Source organism: Glossina fuscipes, unplaced genomic scaffold, assembly GCF_014805625.2.
Source record: "Glossina fuscipes isolate IAEA_lab_2018 unplaced genomic scaffold, Yale_Gfus_2 61245, whole genome shotgun sequence".
NCBI lineage: Eukaryota > Metazoa > Arthropoda > Insecta > Diptera > Glossinidae > Glossina > Glossina fuscipes.
Genome location: NW_024003472.1, coordinates 750097 through 770507, shown reverse-complemented (window position 1 = coordinate 770507; position 20411 = coordinate 750097). Strand labels below are relative to the sequence as shown.

The window sequence follows — 20411 nt, the reverse complement described above, 5'->3', positions numbered from 1 at the left end:
ATAAAAGAATATACTTTGTATTTCATAAAGGAAATTTTAGGCTATTCTAAAGAGAAAATAAAGTCTACCACTGTGACTCTTCGCTTAGAAATACCCTAACTATCTCCAACCTCTCTACGGGAATCTTTTGCCTGAGGTCTTTGCTGCCCAGAATTTGCCACTCTGGCTCTTGCCTTAGAAATAGCCTAACTATCTCCAACCTCTATACGGGAATCCTTTGTCTGAGTTCTCTGCCACCCAGAATTTGTGCTTGGAACTTTCTGGTTTTGCCCTATTTGTCACTCTCCTAAATAAAATAAACTCACAAAAATCCCAGCTTGTTTTGTGCTTTCCTAGCTGATTGCTAAACCACAATAAAAGAATGATCAAGCTTTATGCTGCCTATTTGTATGGTGACGGGGTTGCGTCGGTTTGATCTATACATTGAACATAGTTTTATGCCTATGTAAGCTAGTGTTGTTGTACACTTAGGACTAAGGAGTACGTATGTACAATAGGGTTGGTACTCGCATAGGTCAATGTGTTGATAAGAATGATTGCAGTAAGATAACTTGTGGGAATAAATCCGTATAATTGCCTTAACATGATTAATACAAATAAAATGATCTTTTCACTACAGCGTAGAAACGTTAATTTATGATGTGTAGGAAATGTATGGGTGTGGCTTAAAAGTGGGATGGTACTCATAAACGCGTAAGAGCAAAGATGACTTATATAGAGTAGGCACTCTGAGCTTGATGCTTGCTTTTTACTACTCTGCGACGTCTTTGTGATGTTGTTTGAAAGACAGCTGCATGAAAATGCAAGTAAACGATAATTCTTTTAAATTATTTAATATATAAAAATGATTTAGATCGAATTAAAGATCATTTAATAGGCGTAAACCGCGAAGCTAACTATTTAGAATTTGTCCTAGTAAACCTATCGGCACCAATTTACGACCAACTATGCGGATGATTTTGGATAATCTCCACGGGATTATAAGGTATACACGCAAACAACAAAAATTTTCAAAATCACAACCTCGCGCCCTATAACTCTGAGAACGTAGACGGTCTACCTAATTTTGATGGCGCATCCAATATTGTGTGTTGATCAATTATTGATTGCCTAGGCAATATTAAGTCTAATTCTGTAGTGGTTAGCGAGAACGGAACTCGTGGCATAGACCAACACGTTCTTAATCAGTTGGCTACGGTATCTGTACACTCGGGAGTTAGTTGTTATTCCGGCACGTAAAGGTTTATTTGTTCCACGATTAGCATTTGAAACGACAGTTATGATGATTGAACGCTACACTAAGATGATAATAGCTGATTAGGATTTGCGGAAGGGCAGCAGTTTTAAAATTAATTGCACCATAAGTACAAAAATCGCATCGTCTAAAATCTTAGTAGCAGCAACTCTCCGTTGGCGTGATTTTGGTAGGGAATTTTGGCATGAAGCAGTTTTTATTAAGGAATATACCTCGTCGGTCTGTTAGAATATCAGGTTCTGTAAATGCGGACATTTGCGCTCCAAAAAACGAGATAATTCTCTGTCTGTTGATTACTGGAATGTCGGTGGTCTTAATACCAAACCTAACGGTTTACGTTTAAGCTCCCACATTTCTGAACATAAAGTTAATGCGTACTTCTAAACATAAAGGTAACGCTTACTAAAACTTGGTGGAACCCAAGTATTCAGTATTATGAAGTGTTCCCAATATCAAGTATTTGGTATTGGTATGACAAAATAAACTTTTGTTTTGTTGAGGCTGCAGTTTTAATTGCCCTGGTAAATTCTCTCCCATTTCAATTGTAGTTATGCTTTGTAGAAATTGATGTTATTAATATTATTCGCGTTCGGCTACAATTACGTGGCAATCTTATCCTTACAAGTTATTCATATACTCCTTGAGAATTCTGATATTAGTATTTAATTAAAATATTTCCACGTCATTTGCCAAGTGCCTTCAAAAAGTAGTAGTCTGATACATTATTGCTTGTAGGAGATTTTAATTCACCGGATGTCTTCGGGGACTTATATATTGAGCCTATTTTGATCCTATCTTCAGTTCTGGATATTATGATGAAGTGCTTCACCATGTATTTGAGCTATGTTTGCATCAAATAAATCATATTAGCAATATCTTTACTAAATTTTTGGACCTGGTATTCTGTAATACGACCAATTTATCCATCGCGCGCAATTCGCTGATTTTTTGTTCGAGAAGATGTTTATCATCGAGCTGTTATGATCTTGTTAACCTGTTCAGCTAGCAATTCCGATTTAGTTTCAGTTTTCGATTTATCTTTCAGAAAACGAATGTTAGACTTGTAAGGAAGTATTTGGTTCCTTTACCAATAACAAGTCTGCCTGCCTAATTGTCCGTCCATGGTCAAAAATATCGCTCACTGATAACCATATACAGCATAAAACTAGTTGGTCTGTTTGTCCTCCGCGTGTAAGTATAAGTACCTCCCGTTTGACCATTTTCTTAGTGCAAGTGTGGTATAAAGATGTATAAAACATCTTGTTTTTTGTATTCAGATTTTTTTCTACACTATAGGAACACGGGTCCGTTCTCTTATAAACATATTGTAGTCGGTATATTTATAAAAACTGTATTAGAACAACGCAACACCCTTTGTAGTTTATTTTTTTTCTTTGCCTATGTTTGTGAACATATGTCAGTGTAAAACTTATAAATATATGCTTATCAATATTATATACATAGAGGTATACATAACGGCTGGTACTCTCTATATTTATTTTTGCTTCGTGCAAGTAAAATTATATACCTAAACGTTCGTTTCTTTATTAATAAATTACTAGTCCCTTGAACTTATTAATTAAGGATTACCGGTAAACATCGTAATATGTATACATTGTCACCAACCCATAGTTTTCCTATGTATACATGTTGATATATTTCACTTATTATTGGTTAATACTGATTGTTGTCATATGCAAAATCATACACCTAACTGTTTATTTGTACATTAAATGTTCCGCCATTATAATGACTGTACATTTAACCTTTTTCCGGCTTAACTCATACACATTCTAATGTATTTACTTTCGTTATACGTATAGGCATATACATAATGGTCTATATGTTTTGGTACCTACTCTTACTTCTGAAGTATTACTGGTTAGGGCTAGTACATTGAATTGGCCTTGCTATATAGGGCTTAACGGATACACATTGTGGTATGGTTATTACCTACTTATACTTTCCATACATGAACAATCATACATTTTAGTTATAAGTGATAAACCTATACTAATACACACATAATATAGCATTAATATAAGCCATAAATAAGATAGCGTGATTAGAACACGTACATACATAAGTAATAATAATAATATTGTAACATACATCGTATAATGCGTGCTAGTAGTGTAACAGGCGCAGGCCGAGCAACTGCGTAACGGGACAGCGATGGTGATAGCGACTATAAAAGAGCGTGATGCAACACGCCCGGGCTTTCATTTCTGTTATAGCAGCCAAAGAAAATTTTTCGCAGGACTCGGTACGTACAAAACGCGGAAAAATTATACCGAATAAAATAATTACGAGAAGTAGTCGGGTCACGAATCACCGCGCTGGTTTTCTTTCCCTCCTACGAAAATCACTTATCGCATACCGTATATCTCAATTTTAAATAAGATAATACCTATCGGATTCCCTACAAATAATAAAAAGATAAGTTGAAAGAAAATACGAAGGTCCAAGACTTTCCTCCATATAAATGGAAAGGGGCTTCCTGGGAAGCCCCTTGCATACCCCGAATAGGAAGACCCGTTACAGACTTCAAAGCGCATTATCTGACGTAGTTTGGGCTTCCAATTATCACGACGTTGAAGATAGTTTCAGTTATTTCTGAATGGGTCACACTGTTAAAGGCAACTCTACAAACGAGCGTCCACCTGTTTGATTTTCGAGAAAGCTGTGAACAGTTCACAATAAATAGTAAAGACGTTTTAAAAAATATAAGAAAACTGGCTTTATAACTGATTTTGATGATTATTCTATATTACGAAACAAATGCCTTAAGTAAATGTTATAATGCATACCTTAGGAAAATGGGGTAGTCGTTACGGTGGGCTCTGAAATGTTTCTTCGATTTTGTGATTTTAAAACTTAAAGCGCTTGGGTTTCCCATTTATTTCAATAATATTATATTTTTCCCTCTGCTGATTTCTTGGAATATTCTATACTTCAATGACTAAACCAATTTATTGTTACCTATATCATGTAGTATTATTTGATATTTTTCTTAATGTTACTGTCATTAATTTTTAACGCTCCGGTTGCTTTAAAAACATTATATTGGACTGATCCAGACGGTGTACCGTTTCGTGTCTTGAGATGTTGTGCTAGTATTCTACACATTGCTTTAACACTAGCGTCTTGACAGGATACTTCCCTCAGCGGTAGAAAAAATCCTTTTTCATTTTCTATCATGAGAGCGAAGCTAGGAACAGCGTCGACAATTACAGATTCATCATTAAATTGGACACTTTTCCAAAATTATTTGTGCATCTTTCAGTGGATAGACCTCAACTGTTCCGCGAATAGATTTTTCATTTTTCATGGGACGTTAGACATCCTTTGTTGGGCGTCTCGTTCGCTACAAAATGATTATCAGGCACGTGTTATTTGTCGTTCTTACTGAACGAGATAAATGTGTATGTTTCGACAAGATTAGCTTTTAATTATTGTCTTATGAAGATGACACAAACCCCTCAACTATGAGGTAAATCATACATTTCGCGATGTGTGTCGATGTGTCAATAACTACTTTAATTTAATGATATGACGCCGTTGTCGTTTATGAAAGCACAAAATGCAATTTTAAATTAACATTCCTGGGTGTTGCTCCGCGTGGCTATTGCTACGTCTTACTTTTCTTCTTTTATACTTTTCTGCAAGCAACGGATTATTGTAGCTTGGTTCGGGTTATTTAGGTAGGTAACAATTTAGCAGCGTCTTCTGATTTTTTTCCGATTTTGAAACTGGTGTTTTGAGCACATAATAACTGGTAACGAATTTAGTGTATTGAATAAAGAATAACTGAATAGTGTTTTCTTATTGGTGGACGTACGGTAACCTATCTTATAAATATATAATTAGTTGTAATGCGACGTAATGCCACAAATTTACTTTGATTGAATAAATTGTTATTTATTGGATTGAATAATTGAGATTTGTACACCTGTTGTTGAAACAAGGGTAATGTTAATTTTGTTGTTCGGCTTACACCACCCACCCAAATTTTTTGGACATCTTAAACTTGCGCACGTGACTTAAGAGTTTAAGCCATACTGCTAGTCACTTAACTTAAGCGATTAACCTTTAAACCACATCGAGCATGAGCATCCGAAGAGGTAGGAGCCGCGTCCACAAACTTCATGTTCGCGGGTTTAAAGCTCAAGTGCGATACGTTTAATTTCGATAGCTATAATGAGCGCTCAGTCGGTGAAGGCGTAATACTTATCGATAGGGCGCTTACTCACTAGGCTGTGGACATCTTCCCATCTCTGTCTAGTTGTGACTTTTCTCTGGCCGCCAGCGTCTTACACGAACAGAAAACATCCCCTGGAAGATTGGTCATATTAAAAAAAAAAAGATTAGACTTCGTTATGATATAATTATTTCCTTGTTAAAAAAAGTTCGTGCATTAACTGTTGTTGCCGCCAGCGGCACAATAATTTTATTTATTATTATTTTATTTCTTTTCAATGAACGAGGTAAGGCCATGAAAGTCAGTAGTGCCATGCTGATCGATTATGCTTGGAAGCATAACGGGCTTCAAGATATCTTTTCTTTGACGGTAATTGCGTTCTTAAGTATGCGTTATTTTAGGAAGAATTCTCAGTTTTCGCCATCAATGCCATGTCTTTGCCTTTTTGATCCACAGCCTTTTGCATTTGTCTGTAAAGCTTCTATGATTTTCCTGCGATAAATAAAACTAAATTTTTTTTCACCGGCTTCTTTTGAAGCCAACTTCTCATCACTGATAGGATTAGGTAGCGAGCGGAACAAGTGATGGGTCCGACGGGCCAACTTCCCTGCTCCAAATCAAATTCTCCCAATTCTCCTCAAGTCATCAAAACGGTTTATGGTCTGGACTTGCCATGATACACGACGACATCTTTTGAACACTTCACATCAATCGCGCGTCTTATCATTAGTTGTCGACAGGGGAGTGCGAAATCCTATGCTTGCGCGAGCTACAGCCACCCATAATGCACGATTGTGTTCCAATTCTTTAATGCAATAATTTATGCGGCTTAACTTATCTTGCACCATGATGTTTTCTACAAATTATTGCCATGTGTGACCCGCTTTTCGTAGCCTGCTATTCATATCTTCAAAAATCTCTTCATTTCTCGGTTTATTAAGGCTTTTAGTTATTGCCTTGTTTAGAACAGTACTTTAATTATAGCGACTTTTTAAGAATCATTTCCAAAATACAATCATTTTTCGTTGAATTGCTTTTTATTTAAAATACTTTAGTTGTCTGTGAACAGTCACCTTTACACTCGCTGTAGTGTCACTGGTCGGATTAACATTGCTAGCCGATTCTAATCACGTCTATTGAAGAAAAGAGTTTTTCTTACCTAATCAATGACTATGCTATAATTTATTGAAATAAACGACGGATTACGAGAAAGAAGAGGGCGAGATATTGTAAATAAGTTTGGTGCCGGAATTAATGCGGCTAAGCGCAGATGACTTCAAATGTCATGTTAAATTTAACGGGAGCATATCTAATGTTCAACTTTACAGTAGAGGCAGACAATATATGTCTGTAATTTGCTAAAGTTTTCGTAGATAGTAAGCTTAAATATCTGTGTTTACTTTTTATAAATATTGTTATGTAAAATTTTGAAATTTGATATGGAATATTTCTTAAATTAAGTACCTATCACCGGATTTTTCATAGTTTAAGAATTTGTCTGCAAGATTAGAATAATTATTTACAGAAAATTATATTATATAAGGTTAAAAAAACTTAGTTACAGTAACGAAAACTTTATCATTCGACAGTACTTTTCTTCACTGAGTGCACTAAAATGTTTGGCCGATTTTTTTCTTATAAAGCCGTTGTAATCAAGAAATATCCAATAAAAAAAATTGTCAGTGGCTAAAGAAATAAACGTAATATTAATTTATATAGTTTTTAAGCTGGGTGAAGTATGTTGCTAAAGAAATGGCCTACTGTAATTAAGACCGCAAACTGTACAATCTCTGTGGGTAGCGTGGTGATGGCTTAATGCCTGTAACTGCCAGCTTCCGTTGGCATTTAATTTATTTTAGTAATTTCTGTTGCAATAAGTTCTATCGAAATCCAATGAACGAATGTAAAAGAGGTCTTGATGCGCATGGATGTTGAGGACTATCGAATGAGGAATTTTATCAAATTGTTTTCAATTACAGGGTTTTATTAGCGCATGTTACAGAAAAATTGTTTTAGTTACATTTTTACTAAGCCAAAACTTTTATTAAGTTTAAATCTACATTTGCGGCCAATAACTTCTTACAATTATAAACGATTACACAAACATTTGGCCTTGGAAGACGACATGATTGTAATATATTAAATATTTTAAGCACACATTTTGGTGCTTTGTACCGGAATGAAGAGTTTCACATCATTATTAGTCGCCGATAACAAAAGGTTCTTAGAACTAGATCATCAGGCTACCGTTTTGCTTTTGTTTTGATTATCAATTTACCGCAGAAATTCATCAACCGCCAAATTCAAGGAAAAAGGGTAAAGGTCTGTTGGTATGCTATTTAAAATAAATTTTCGCGTTGCAGATGGGCACGTGGAGGAAGTAATCACTTTATGTTTGAAAGATCGTTCAACTGCAACAGTAAGCTCTGGCTTCATGCCCGTAACTTTCAAATTTCTAAAGATGGCGTGACATGTTACGTTTTTAAAAATCGCATCGATAGCAAAAAAGGGAACAGTGAGTATTCCGTGTACCAAAGATAATAAGTGAGTAAAAAGTTGTGTTAGCTGATTTACTTTTGGAATCTTGCCGGGGTTTTGTGCCATACATTTTGCTAATCGTATCGAATCGAGAGGAGAATGGGATGTAGTACTAAAGATCCTCTGTTAGAACGAAGATGAAAACTGCTGACTAGTTGTTCCTTTGAACGGATGTGGGAATGAGTGACGGACAATTATAAGCTAATCGAGAATACACTTGAGAGCACTTTAATGATCCTAATAAAATCAACGAAAAGCTCATGTAAACCGTACTATTCTTCTAAGACAGCGCCGGCAGAAATAAAATCATTAAATAAACCATTGCAAGTCCATCGTCTTCTTAGTTTGGAAACAATGAACATTTATCTCCTCTACGGCGAATGCTGTTTGGCAACACTGGCTTCCGCGGCCAGAATTACGTTAAATAAAAGTAAAGAAAGAAGTGGATGTTAGCGTTAACAAAGTGGGTGGTTTAAGCGAAGTCGTTCATTAATTAGCTACTATTCTTGAATAAGAGTATTCTATATTCGCTTTCAACAAAACGAAAGAGAATTCGAAAAAATAATACAGAGGTCATACAGGGTTATACATAAGAACACATGTTTTTTATGCCCTATGCCACTTGTAGTAAAGAGTATGTTAAGTTCCTGACCACGTGTGTAACACGCAGAGCGGCTTGGGGTAGATCCAACTTTTATTGCACCTGTCGGTTCAAAGTCATTTTCTAAAGCGTTCATGTCTGTCCGTATATTGATTGCAAAGTTTGAGATATTTTGATAAAATTTTGTACGCTAACGTGTGTTAGCCCAAGGACGAACGACAATGGTTTAAATCGGATTACTTTTTCGAGCACTCCCCATGTAACGCCTTATTAAGATAAACGTTAATATAAAAAAATTTCGCGATTTTCAAAATATAGCGACAAAATGCCATTAATAGTGGTATTGCGCCATTTTTGCGGAACGCTTCTACGGCAACTGAACCTTTATATGGTGAGAAGGCTTAATTTCCATACTACCTGCTGAATATCCTAAAGGTAGATGGTGGCAATGTTGAAATTGGAACAATTTGAAATGCCTAGGGGTAGTTATCGATAATAAGGTATGCATTGATGCACACATTAATTTCCTGTGCTCTCGAGCCAATTTGTTACCTAGAAAGTATTATTCCTGGTATATCTATATACTCATTCGAGTCACGATTAGTGTAGTCAAATCTTTAATTATGACACTAATACTTTGTGTTCTACGAGTTAATAGTTCCACGAATATTTCAAACCTGAAGAAATTAAATCTATTGTGTAATCGTACAATTCGATATACATTTTCCCTGAGGGGGTATGCCCATGTCTCAAGTTATGTTCTACGTATTCTAGGTTGATCCTTCGATCATTTTATTACCAAACCTCGGTTTAACCTTTACAGCATTATTCTACGGCAGGGACCGAAGGACCTTTTTAATCCCTTTTCTTTTAGTAGGTTAGTTCGCAATAACCCTTTTCGATTCCTTGAGTTACGTGCTCTACGTTAGGCCTTGTAATCTATGTATTTATCTGAGTTTTGATGATTTCGAGATTACAGCGTCAATAATAAAAAAAAAAGAAAATTCGTTCACAACGATAAATTGACATAAAAACTAACCGAATTGGCGCCACGTAGTTCTATTTTCTGGATTCTAAGCTTTACATGGGTTCTAATGAAAAAAAGTTCAAATTTTTAATATTATATGATCGAAATTGGTCCGTAGTAAATTCACCATACGGAATTTGGATCACATAAGTCTCTTTTTTAGATCATATCATATGTGGGGGACGACAGTTTAATTTGTGGTTTTTTATGACGACAGCAACTGGAAAATAATAAAACTATGGAGAAGTAAATTAAATTTGCTAAAATTGGACGACGTTAGTTGACGTTTAAAATATGCATCTTAATAAGAATAATGTGTACTCTTTGATGTATTATGAAGAAAATAAATGAATGGCTCTGTCAAGCGAAATGGGTCAGAATATCTTGTAGGCTGCCTTGTCCGACTATAGCATCCTTACTTGTTTGTTTGCCATTAGCATGGTTGTTTTTATTCATAAAGAAAGCTACACAGATTGTTATGTGTATATACGATTATTATGTGAATATGTATGAGGGAAATCCCACATTTTATGATTTGAGCTTTCTTGGAAACTAATTGATTTTTCCGAAACCAAATTCCAAAGATTTTCCAACTCTGACAAATGCCTTTTCGAAATCAATTGAGAAAATTGTTACACGATTCCGTTCGGAAATTGCTTTGCTTGTAAAATAGTCAATATGTAAAAGAGCGGCGATGCGCCTTCTAACCCGCTTGAAGCCAACTTGTTGCTTTGTAATCAGGTTCTTGGACTCAAGAAACCGAGATAATTTCGATGCTATAATCTTTTCTAATACTTTTGAAAGGTAAGATAAAAGAGAGATTGGGCGATAGTGCGATGCGATGGCGACATTTTTGGACTTTGGAATTGGAACAATTGCTGCCAGTTTCCACATGCAGGGTATATGACCAGTCAAAAATAGCTATTGTATATGTCCAGTAATTTCGTTTTACTTGAATTAGTCAGAGCACTGACCATTTGGTATGAGATGCGGTCTAGACCAGGTGTGTCCCCTTCGATTTGGAGATACAACTTTCAAGTTCTAAGGTAAGCAGTGAAGAAGTATCAGAGAAGTAAAGTTCTTGTCGAGAAAACGATTGTGAAGGCGGGATATAAAGTAAAAGCAGTGTAAATTTAATGTTTAAGATTATTTGTATCGCTACGGCTTGTAGGTATGAGGTTTAATTTATGAGTTTTTGAGCATATTTGATTTTATGAAAACACCAAATCCTTGTTTGGAATATGAACTTTGATCAGCATTCGTGAAGTATCCAGTATATGATTTGGGTGGAATGGCATTAAAAGAACTTCTACAATGGTTCTCTTGAATGGATATAAAGATTGGACTAAAATCACAGAGTGTACGGAGTTCATTAAAATTATTAATAAGTCCCTTAATGTTCCATTGTAAAATTTTAAAAACTTTATTTAATTGTAGTGACTTGGGAACTACGCTATAGAATTTTGCGTGAATAATTTGTTCTTACCAGCAGAATAATCTGTACTTAGGTTGTTGCGTGTATTTAAAGTGGAATGGATGGACACACGGGAATAGTTTGAAATTGAAGGTTGATTAAGGGATGAAAGATTGGATTCATTACAACTTGTAATTTGTTGACTAAAACTGAGAGATTTTGATTCTGGGGTATTTAGTTTATTAGACTTTATTATCAGACTTTTGCTTTGATTTTTTCAATATTATCATTGGCGCGTGATGGATCAGGTTTCGCAATATGGTTTTTGGTTGATGATAGAACAGGTTTTTCATTGGACGGAGTTGGAGTTGAAGGCCTATTAGACTCGATTTGCGAGATGACAGCAGTGTAGGTATTAGTTTTGTTAACTCTTTGGGTTCCAATTGGATTTATTTCCCGGTACTTGCGTCGCGCTACGCCCATGCTACAATTTTTTGCCTTGATTTGTAGAATTTCACGCATTTGTGTATAACGTTGGCATTGTTTGTCTTACGCCGAGTGCTGATCCTTGCAATTTATGCAGAAACTACGCGTACATAAAACCATTTATAAAACCAAGCGCGGACCTAGCTTTGCTTAACGAGGACTCAATATGCAAATTGAAACGTAACCTATAATCGAATAAAACGCCTAAATCTATGAACGAATCGACGTCTTCCAACCTGTGCGAATCAATGAAGTATTGAGTACTGAACGACTTCCTTCTCAAGAAAGAAAGCTTCTTACATTTGTTTAGATTTAGTTTCAGAAGATTGAGAGAGCACCATGCAACCAAATTGTTCAAATCACTTTGAAGATGATGTGATTGCGATTCTACGGAAAAAGAAGAAAACAGTTTCACATCATCAGCATACATTAAAATCTCACTGAATTTAATCACGGAGGGCAAATCATTGATGTATAAATTAAATAAAATAGGTCCCAAGTGGCTACCTTGAGGTACGCCAGAAGTCACGGGGAATTCATCCGAGGTAATGAGGTTAAACAAAACCCTGAATGATCTACCATACAGATAAGAGCTTAACCATTCCACTAAGAAGAGAGGAAAGCCAGAGGTCTGGGGTTTAAATCTAAGAAGTCTATGATTAACCATATCAAACGCTTTGCTAAAGTCAGTGTAAATGACATCAGTGCGAGAACCACTAGAAAAAGCCTTGAAAACACGAGAAGTAAACTCCAACAGATTGGTCACCGTAGATCTTCCCTTTCGAAAACCATGCTGGAAAGGAGAAATATACAATTTCATGGAAAAGGTTATATGCTGAGCCACAATTCGCTCGAACAGTTTAGGTAAGACACTCAACTTGGCAATGCCTCTGTAGTTCTCTACAAGTTGCCTACTACCACTTTTGTGAATAGGAATAAGGAAACTACTCTTCCAACACAAGGGGAAAACATCAAAATTCAAGGACTTGTTAAAAATCTTTGAGAAAACATTACATAGCTCGCCAGCACAAGATATAAGTACACATGAGGGGATCCCATCAGGTCCAGGCGAACAATTATATTTCAGAGCGCTCAATCCTTCAAAAACGTCATTTTCAGATATAGGAATTGAAATCGAATTAGAAGTCGGATATGGATAATTTACCGATAAATCAAAATTGGCAGTTGAAAAGTTCTGTCGGAAGTATTCCGCAAAGAGATTTGAGGTTTCAAAATCATCCGCGGACTCAGAGCCATTAAAAAACACAAACGACGGATTTGTGGAGATTTTTCTTTTGGAATTAACGAACTTGAAAAAGTATTTAGGGTTAGCAAACAAGGAGGATTTAACAAACTGAAGGTAACTGCAGTAGTATTGGCGGTTGAGGGAATTAAATTTATGCCTTGCAACAGAGTAAGCGAAATAGTCGAGAGAAGAACCACTTTTCGAAAATTTTTGGAAAAGCTTGTTTTTCCTATTCTTGTAGTATTTAATTGTTTTATTAAACCACGGGGGACCCTTGCTTCGAGGACGGGACTGCTTGATCGGAACGGATGCAGAAATAGCTCGATTTAATATATTGTAGAACGACGACAGTAAGCTATCAATGCTTCCCTCTGAGAAATCGAGCACAAAATGAGAAAGATGTGGTTTTAGTATGGAAACATTGATTTTATGGAAATCATAAAGTTGATATGAAAAATTTGAATTTTGAACGTTATAGAAGTTCAACGAACCAACATACTTGTAATGAAAGGAAACACCCAATGCTGGATGATATGGATCCTCAGGTAAACTAAACGGAAGACAACGATTAACGCAAACCTCAGGAAAATTTGCAAAGCAGAGATCAAGAAATCTCCCATTACAATTAGGGGTACCATTGTATTGAACTAAATTATTATCAAATAATTCATTGAAGAACACAACGGCTTTATCAGATGTTGAGGAAGGAATCAAACAGCCAGAACTATCACTGTAAAACCAATTGACTTGAGGCAAATTGAAGTCACCCAACGCAAGGACTATATCAGTAGGTTTAGATTGCTTGGCCACTTCACAAATGAGGGCGGCCTGTTTCTTATATACTGAGATATCCGAATTTGGGGGAATATAGGAGCAGGTCACATATAAGTGTTTCTTAGGAAATTTCACTCGAATGGCGATAAATTCAACATCGGGAGTAGTTGGAAATTCCAACGAATAGGTGGGGAGTGCCGTAGAAATAGCAATTAAAACACCACCACCATTGCGATACAAACGATCGTTTCTGAAAACTTGAAACGAATTATGGAAAAGTTCAGACGAATGTAGATCCGGCTTCAACCATGTATCAGTGAAGACCAGACAGGACAACTCCGTGCTCACTGAATTTAGGAAGGTAGAACGAATTTTTGAATTTAGGCCCCTAACATTTTGATAAATGAGAGAAAATGAGGCTGAAGAAATATTCAGTTTTTTGAAAGGGAAAGAGCTACTGCCTTCGCATTACGGGGTCGGTCCCGAGGGATAAATTCCTCAATTAAGGATCCAACCGGCCACAAAGGTTTATTTAAAATCAACTCCATATTTTCGGTCGGAACTAGAATTTTAAAAGATGAGATAGCTCTAGATTGAGAAGGACCCAGTTTGAAAATACTAACTCGCTTTAAATTAACAGAAGGGGCTTTCGCTGCCAGATAACCCTTTATGTTTTCAACAGATGTATCTGGTGCCAGTCTTGACACAAATATTGCCTTTCTGGGAGGAACTGCCTTCAAGCATATGTCATCAGTACTGGGAGCAGCAGGGCTAATGGATGGGGAGTTATGAGTTGGGGAAAATATAGAGGGAGTAACCACACTTGCACGAGCAGCTTGTGCGACCTGCTCAGTTTGGCGACCAGCATTTACACTCGAACAGCGAGGAGGAGCGGACGATTTATTATTACCCTTATTAGTTTTGGGCGATGACGCCTGAGAAGATTGAGTGACATCTATGGGAGGAACACAAGATGGAGCATTGTTGCACGTTTTTGCTGTATGGCCTAGGCGTTGGCAGTTTTTGCATCTCATGAGATTTGGAGTGTAGAGTTTCACCTTATATTTATTTATACCAAGCCATAACAACTGTATGCGGTAACCGACAACGATCAAACGTCACAATTATCCCTCCTGCAGGAAAGCGAGTTTTTCCGTCGTCATTTAACTTATGTAACGAATCTTCTCAGCCACTCCAAGGTTCGTTGCAAGACAATTTATATGAAACGAAATGTTCTGGACCTCCGGGGATGTTCTTATATATTCTTTTATTGGTATGCGAGATTACAAGTGGTTTTGTAGAGAGTAGGAACGGAACCAGCGAGGTGACCCGACGAGCGATCTGGCGCACACGTGGCTAGAGGGTTTTTTTCCCCTTTTCTTGTACTATCGCGGATTACCTAGGCGGTTATAGCTCAATTGGAGCGTTTACGACCGGTTCGATGCTCACGGGGTTAGCGGGTTTTTTTACTTTTCTCGTACTATCGCGGATTACTTAGGCGGTTATGGCTCACTTGAGGCGTCTATGAACGGTTTAAAGCACACGTCATTGGAGATCGCGGTTTACTACCAAAAAAAAAACAACGGATGCATTGGTCGTGTCATAGCTGCCTTGGCTTGTGCAATTACAATAAAAAAAATGTTCCTCCGTCTTTCAAGGATGGCGACTAACAGCTAAGCCAGCACATTCCCTATCCGTAGAGTAGGTAGTCCTAAAGAGTATTTCAGGGATGACGACTAACATCTAGCCGGTACATCCCCTATCCGTAGATCACCTTGTCAAATTGTCCGTTTACACTTACCTTAGGCGGCTATGACACAATTGAAAAATTCTGTGTGATGCGCCGCTCTTTTATAGCTGCAGTCTCGCTCGCTTGTGCCATTACCAACATGTACATGCTTAGTTTTTAGGTTGGTTGCTGTCGCAACCTTAGTTAAGCCTTGCATGACATACTTATACATAACTTAATGCCAACTAACGTTTATCTTATTGCAATGTTTGAACAAATGCCTACTCAACATGCACCCAGGTATCAAATCGCGTGGTTTATTCACCGTTAGGTGTGTGAGTGCTATGTTTCTTAACCTATGTGTACAATACTTCGCTTAGGTTTATGTAGTTTCATACCATTTGTGTAGAATAAGTGTATTTTATAGATGTGTTTATAGATGTGTATACGTGTGTGTTTATACATATTTGGCATCCTACATCTCTCTACATTTTTAAACATATGTGTTTATACCTACGTATCTGTTTGCATGGCCTAACGGCGCTTATACATTGTTTCTACAGTTTTATGCGCTTATACATTTTAAAGGTTTTGTATGGCCTAACGGCGTTATTCATTTTTCTAGAGATTTCCATGCCCGTGTACAGTTTATGCGTTGCCATATGTGCTTATGCATTTTAAACAAATTTAAACCTATTTTTATACTCATCTGAGTGTTCATACAAACTTGTGTAATGTTTAAGTTATGCCGTTTATGCGGTTAATGGTTTCTTATCTTTCGCTAGGGCCAGAGGCGGATGATCCAGGGCCCTACCCAGACGTGTTCAGTTTTTCGCGCGGACGGAGGACCTGGACTGAAAGTTACTAGGGACTACGGGTAGGCATTTAAGCGGACGGACCGGTTATTAGTAAGGAAGCAAAACTTAGTAAGTTTATAAACTTCAATTATGCTTTGATTACCCGATCCAGCGAACTATTTCGTCTTCCGGCACATGGTTTAATCACGGGGCATAAATTACGCCTCTAACTGAGTTAAGTTTGTCATGTAGTTTAGCGGAAATTAGACATAAATTTGCTATTGATTTGAACTTTATGCGGATCCCCAACGAAGACAAGTAAATTACCATCGCGTAGAATCGAGATAGAGTCTAAATATGTTGTTATGCGATCTAGGGGTTTTTTTATAGCGAAAGGAATGATTTGTGAAATTGTTATTCCAACATCAGTTAAAGATATAACATATTTTTTGTCAATATGAGTGATGTTACTGATTGGCAACATCGGAAAGTCCGAATTTAAAATTTTGTTTTCTCTGTGGTGATTTGTCCGCTAATAGATGGAATCTGTTTGAGTTTTTATCTGCCGGCTCCGGCGACATTATGCTTTTTTGTTGACTATTATTTAGTAATTTAGGAAAAAACCACTCAAAACTTGGAAACTACTAATGAAAAATGTCAACTGTCTTCAATTTTTTTTTTTTTGGTTTTACTTATTGTATATATAGGAAACAAAAGTACACACGGTGTTCGCGATAACCAGTTTAGTAAAAACGCTGAAAAGACACGAGCAAAATACACGAAAATACCGAAACAATCAAAAAATCGCAGGCGAAAAGAAAACACGCAATACAGAACACAAGTCGAGTACGAAATGAGTGTGAATCTAAGTCTATTTCTGATACATGGAATCAGCGATGAAATAAACACTTGTTAGAATCTTTAATAAACTCGAACTTTTTACAATACAAAAGTTTCAGGCTCTACAAGAGAGACTAGGTATATATGATATTTTTAAAACGTGAGTGGGTGTGCTTTAAAGGTAATCCCATAATCTACCAGCTAAATGTGTACGTATGTTCCGTTCTAATTAATTTTTAAAACTTCTAAAAAAATCCTGTTGAAAATAATCAACACATTATTCACATCATGTTGATTGCGATCGTATTCATGAATCGATTTAAAAAATTCTGTGACTTTAACATAAGTTTAAAGACTAAAGTTTTTTCTTCCAGATAAAGTTGTAATGTTGTTATCGGGCACATAATCCAAAAGAACAGTAGAGTATGAATAAACCGAATTCGCTACTTATAGTGATCAATAATAAATACACCTCACCGACTCTCCTCGACTTATTTTTATGCGTTGCAAAGATATGACAAAAAATATTCAACTTTTTTACTAATTCGGTGATATAATACAAAAAACTTCATATAATCCCAAAAATGTCAGTACGTAATAAGTTTAAGCTTAATGAATCATTACATGAGTCTTAATCCGCCACAGTTTTTTTATAAAAATTTATATAAATTTTTTTATATCCACCACTGATGGGGGTATACTCATTTTGTTTTTTTCGATAATTGTAATATTTAGAGGACTGAAATTTTTCACATTTACTTTACGAAGCACTCTACTCCTTACGTGCAAAACATACGCCATGCCCACGCAAAATTATTAGTGATTAAATTTAGCATTTTTTCACTTTTTTGAGGTATTATTCTTATTTATCATAAGGGAAACAAGACTAAATGTTTAAAACTATTTTGTACATTCCATAAATGAAAATGTATTATCTGCCTAAAAATGGTTTAATTTTAAAATGAATATCGTAGACACCGCGATTACTTGTTTCTTAATAATATTAGCGATATGGGTATCAAATAAAAGAACATTAGAGTAGAATACGAAAAAAGTACTGGCGGCTATGCGAGATTCCGTCTCCACCGAATATAACTTTCTTTCATGTTTATGTATGAAGTAATATTGTTACGAAATCACATATTTGATAAATTGCCATATTTCAGTGGAAAACGAACTTTCCCATATCTTGGAAAAGCAGTAAAAGAATGTCAAAAGTTTCGATGTTTTACCCGCCAAAGTTCTATGATAGGGGTGGCTTATGAAACTCACAGTTAACAAAGAGGTTAGCGAAAATTCATTGCTAAACGATGAAATCCATCGCTGCATGTTTCGAAAGCTTATAAGAAAGTCGAAGCCGAGACAGTTAAGCTGTAATATTCGAAGAGAAGTTAAGTATCAAAGGTTTCGAAAAAAGTAATGTTGAACATAAGTTTCTGCAACTCTGTAAATACTTTTCACCAAATAAGTTGTCTTCATTTTGCAAATAAAGTGGACGCTGTGGGAAATTCGTCATACGATGATGCACACCTAATTTAACTAGTATAAAATATCACATACAAAAGGAACTTTATATAATAATATTTTAAAAATCTCAAACATGGAGTGCAAGCACGTCATTCGATTTGAATATTTAAGTTTTTTTTGATCGTCGAATATGTAGATGGTATTAGGGAAATAAAATAATCGCTAATGAAAAATGCTCAAAAAAAACGAACAATTTTTACAGATTGGCGCCGATGGTAGAAGAAGTCAAGTATATTTGGCTTTATCAACTGCTGCTGAGTTTCGTGATCATCTGTCTACATTTAGTGACTATTACGCTTCGTTAGGTCTGTTGAAGAACTATATTTAGAATTGAAATTTATTTAATAATGCTGGGGCTACAATTTAGGCCCTCCTAACCCTGAAAATTTACCCGAGGATGGAAAGCTTAAATCGGAAATGATGACTAAAGATAATCGGCGCTACTATTTGGATCTGAAAGAGAATGCACGCGGTCGATTTTTAAGAGTAAGTAGTGAGATTTTTCCTTAACTTTCATACAAACTGACCGTGCTCCAAAAAGGTTTCGCAAACTATTACAAGAGGTGGACCTCGTTCTCAAATAGCCATACCAGCTCAAGGTATGATCGAGTTCCGTGATGCACTTACTGATCTCTTGGAAGAGTTTGGCACTAGTGATGGGGGGTAACCGCTTAAGTAGCTTAACATATTCTTGTACGTTTTTACGTTTTTTTTATTCTTTTCAGATATAAAGGAGATTTGCCTGAAGAGCGTCACATGAAAGTTGATAATAAAAACTTTTATTTTGATATCGGGCAGAACAATCGCGGAGTGTATATGCGCATAAGTGAAGTGAGTCTTATTCCATAAAAAATATTTTAATGTGCCTTCATCTGTAGTTCACTTTTGACAAATTCTCTATTGTATTCTAATCATTTTCATATGGCATGCACGTCTGCCAACAATGTACAAACATATATTAATGTCACATTTGTGTAGCCCCTAAAAACAATGTTGAAGACCGCATAAACTATATATATTTCATCTATTTCACTTTATGTATCTTTATCGAAAATGAAAACCGTACTAAGCCATTTGTATTTCACATATAGAGGCAAGTACTTAAATCTATTGTTTTGAAAATATGATAAACAGCACGGTAACGTAGTTGAAATGATTGTTGTTGGCAACATTTTCAGCAATGATCTCAGCCAATCTATTTTTGTATTTAATATAAATTGTAGAAATATTGGATAACTTTCTTATGATTGTTCAACTTTTTGAATCAACTATTCGCTACACACATCCTGCTAAATGTGTTTAAGTGTCAGCACTGTGTCCTTCACAGGCTCGCCTTTCTCTTTATAAATACAAATAAGTCTCTCTAAAGGTAAAGCTAAGAAGAAGGATGATATTGTGTTATTGCTTAATATTTTATACAATTGTATAATCAAACGAAGTAGAATTCTCTTTAGATTTATATCTTGCGGAAATTGTACCCCTGTTAACATTAAACTAATCTCAACGTAAAATGCAAAACATAAATATTCGGCGTATTCGGTAAAGATAAGGAAAACACACGCCAGAATTGACCAAATTGAAGAGATTGTTTACTCAAACTGTTTCACCCAATAAAATTGATGACCAGATCGACAAAATGAATATTCCTGCAGTTCACAACTAATTAAAATTCACCATTATGTGTCTCGCCATTTATATTGAGCACGATTTTAAATTATGTTCACTGATTCCTAAACGGCATGAAGACTGTATCGAGTTTGGACAATGGAACGCCTAATGTATCTTTTGTAATTCATATAAAAATAAACTCACCTTCAAACTGGATCCGTCTGATCACCTTTATTTTCAAGCTCCAATGGTAAACGTTCCACCAAGATAGGTGGCAGTTGCACAGGGATAGCAGTCACAGTATAATAGAATCCCGAATAACGCATTAATAGAGGGAAAGCAAGACAAAGTGCATAATAGTTAAATAT

General features: G+C 36.0%; 1 protein-coding gene across 4 annotated transcripts in view; it reads left to right on the top strand.

Moving 5' to 3' along the window:
- LOC119643555 (transcriptional activator protein Pur-beta) overlaps positions 1–20411 on the top strand; it is a 46899-nt gene that overhangs the window by 18130 nt on the left and 8358 nt on the right. For all 4 annotated transcript variants that reach the window (XM_038042942.1, XM_038042939.1, XM_038042940.1 and 1 more), the window contains 4 exons: positions 18638–18740; positions 18803–18921; positions 18977–19098; positions 19161–19266. In XM_038042942.1, the coding sequence (XP_037898870.1) occupies positions 18638–18740; positions 18803–18921; positions 18977–19098; positions 19161–19266 (450 nt within the window). The remainder of the gene's footprint in view (positions 1–18637; positions 18741–18802; positions 18922–18976; positions 19099–19160; positions 19267–20411) is intronic.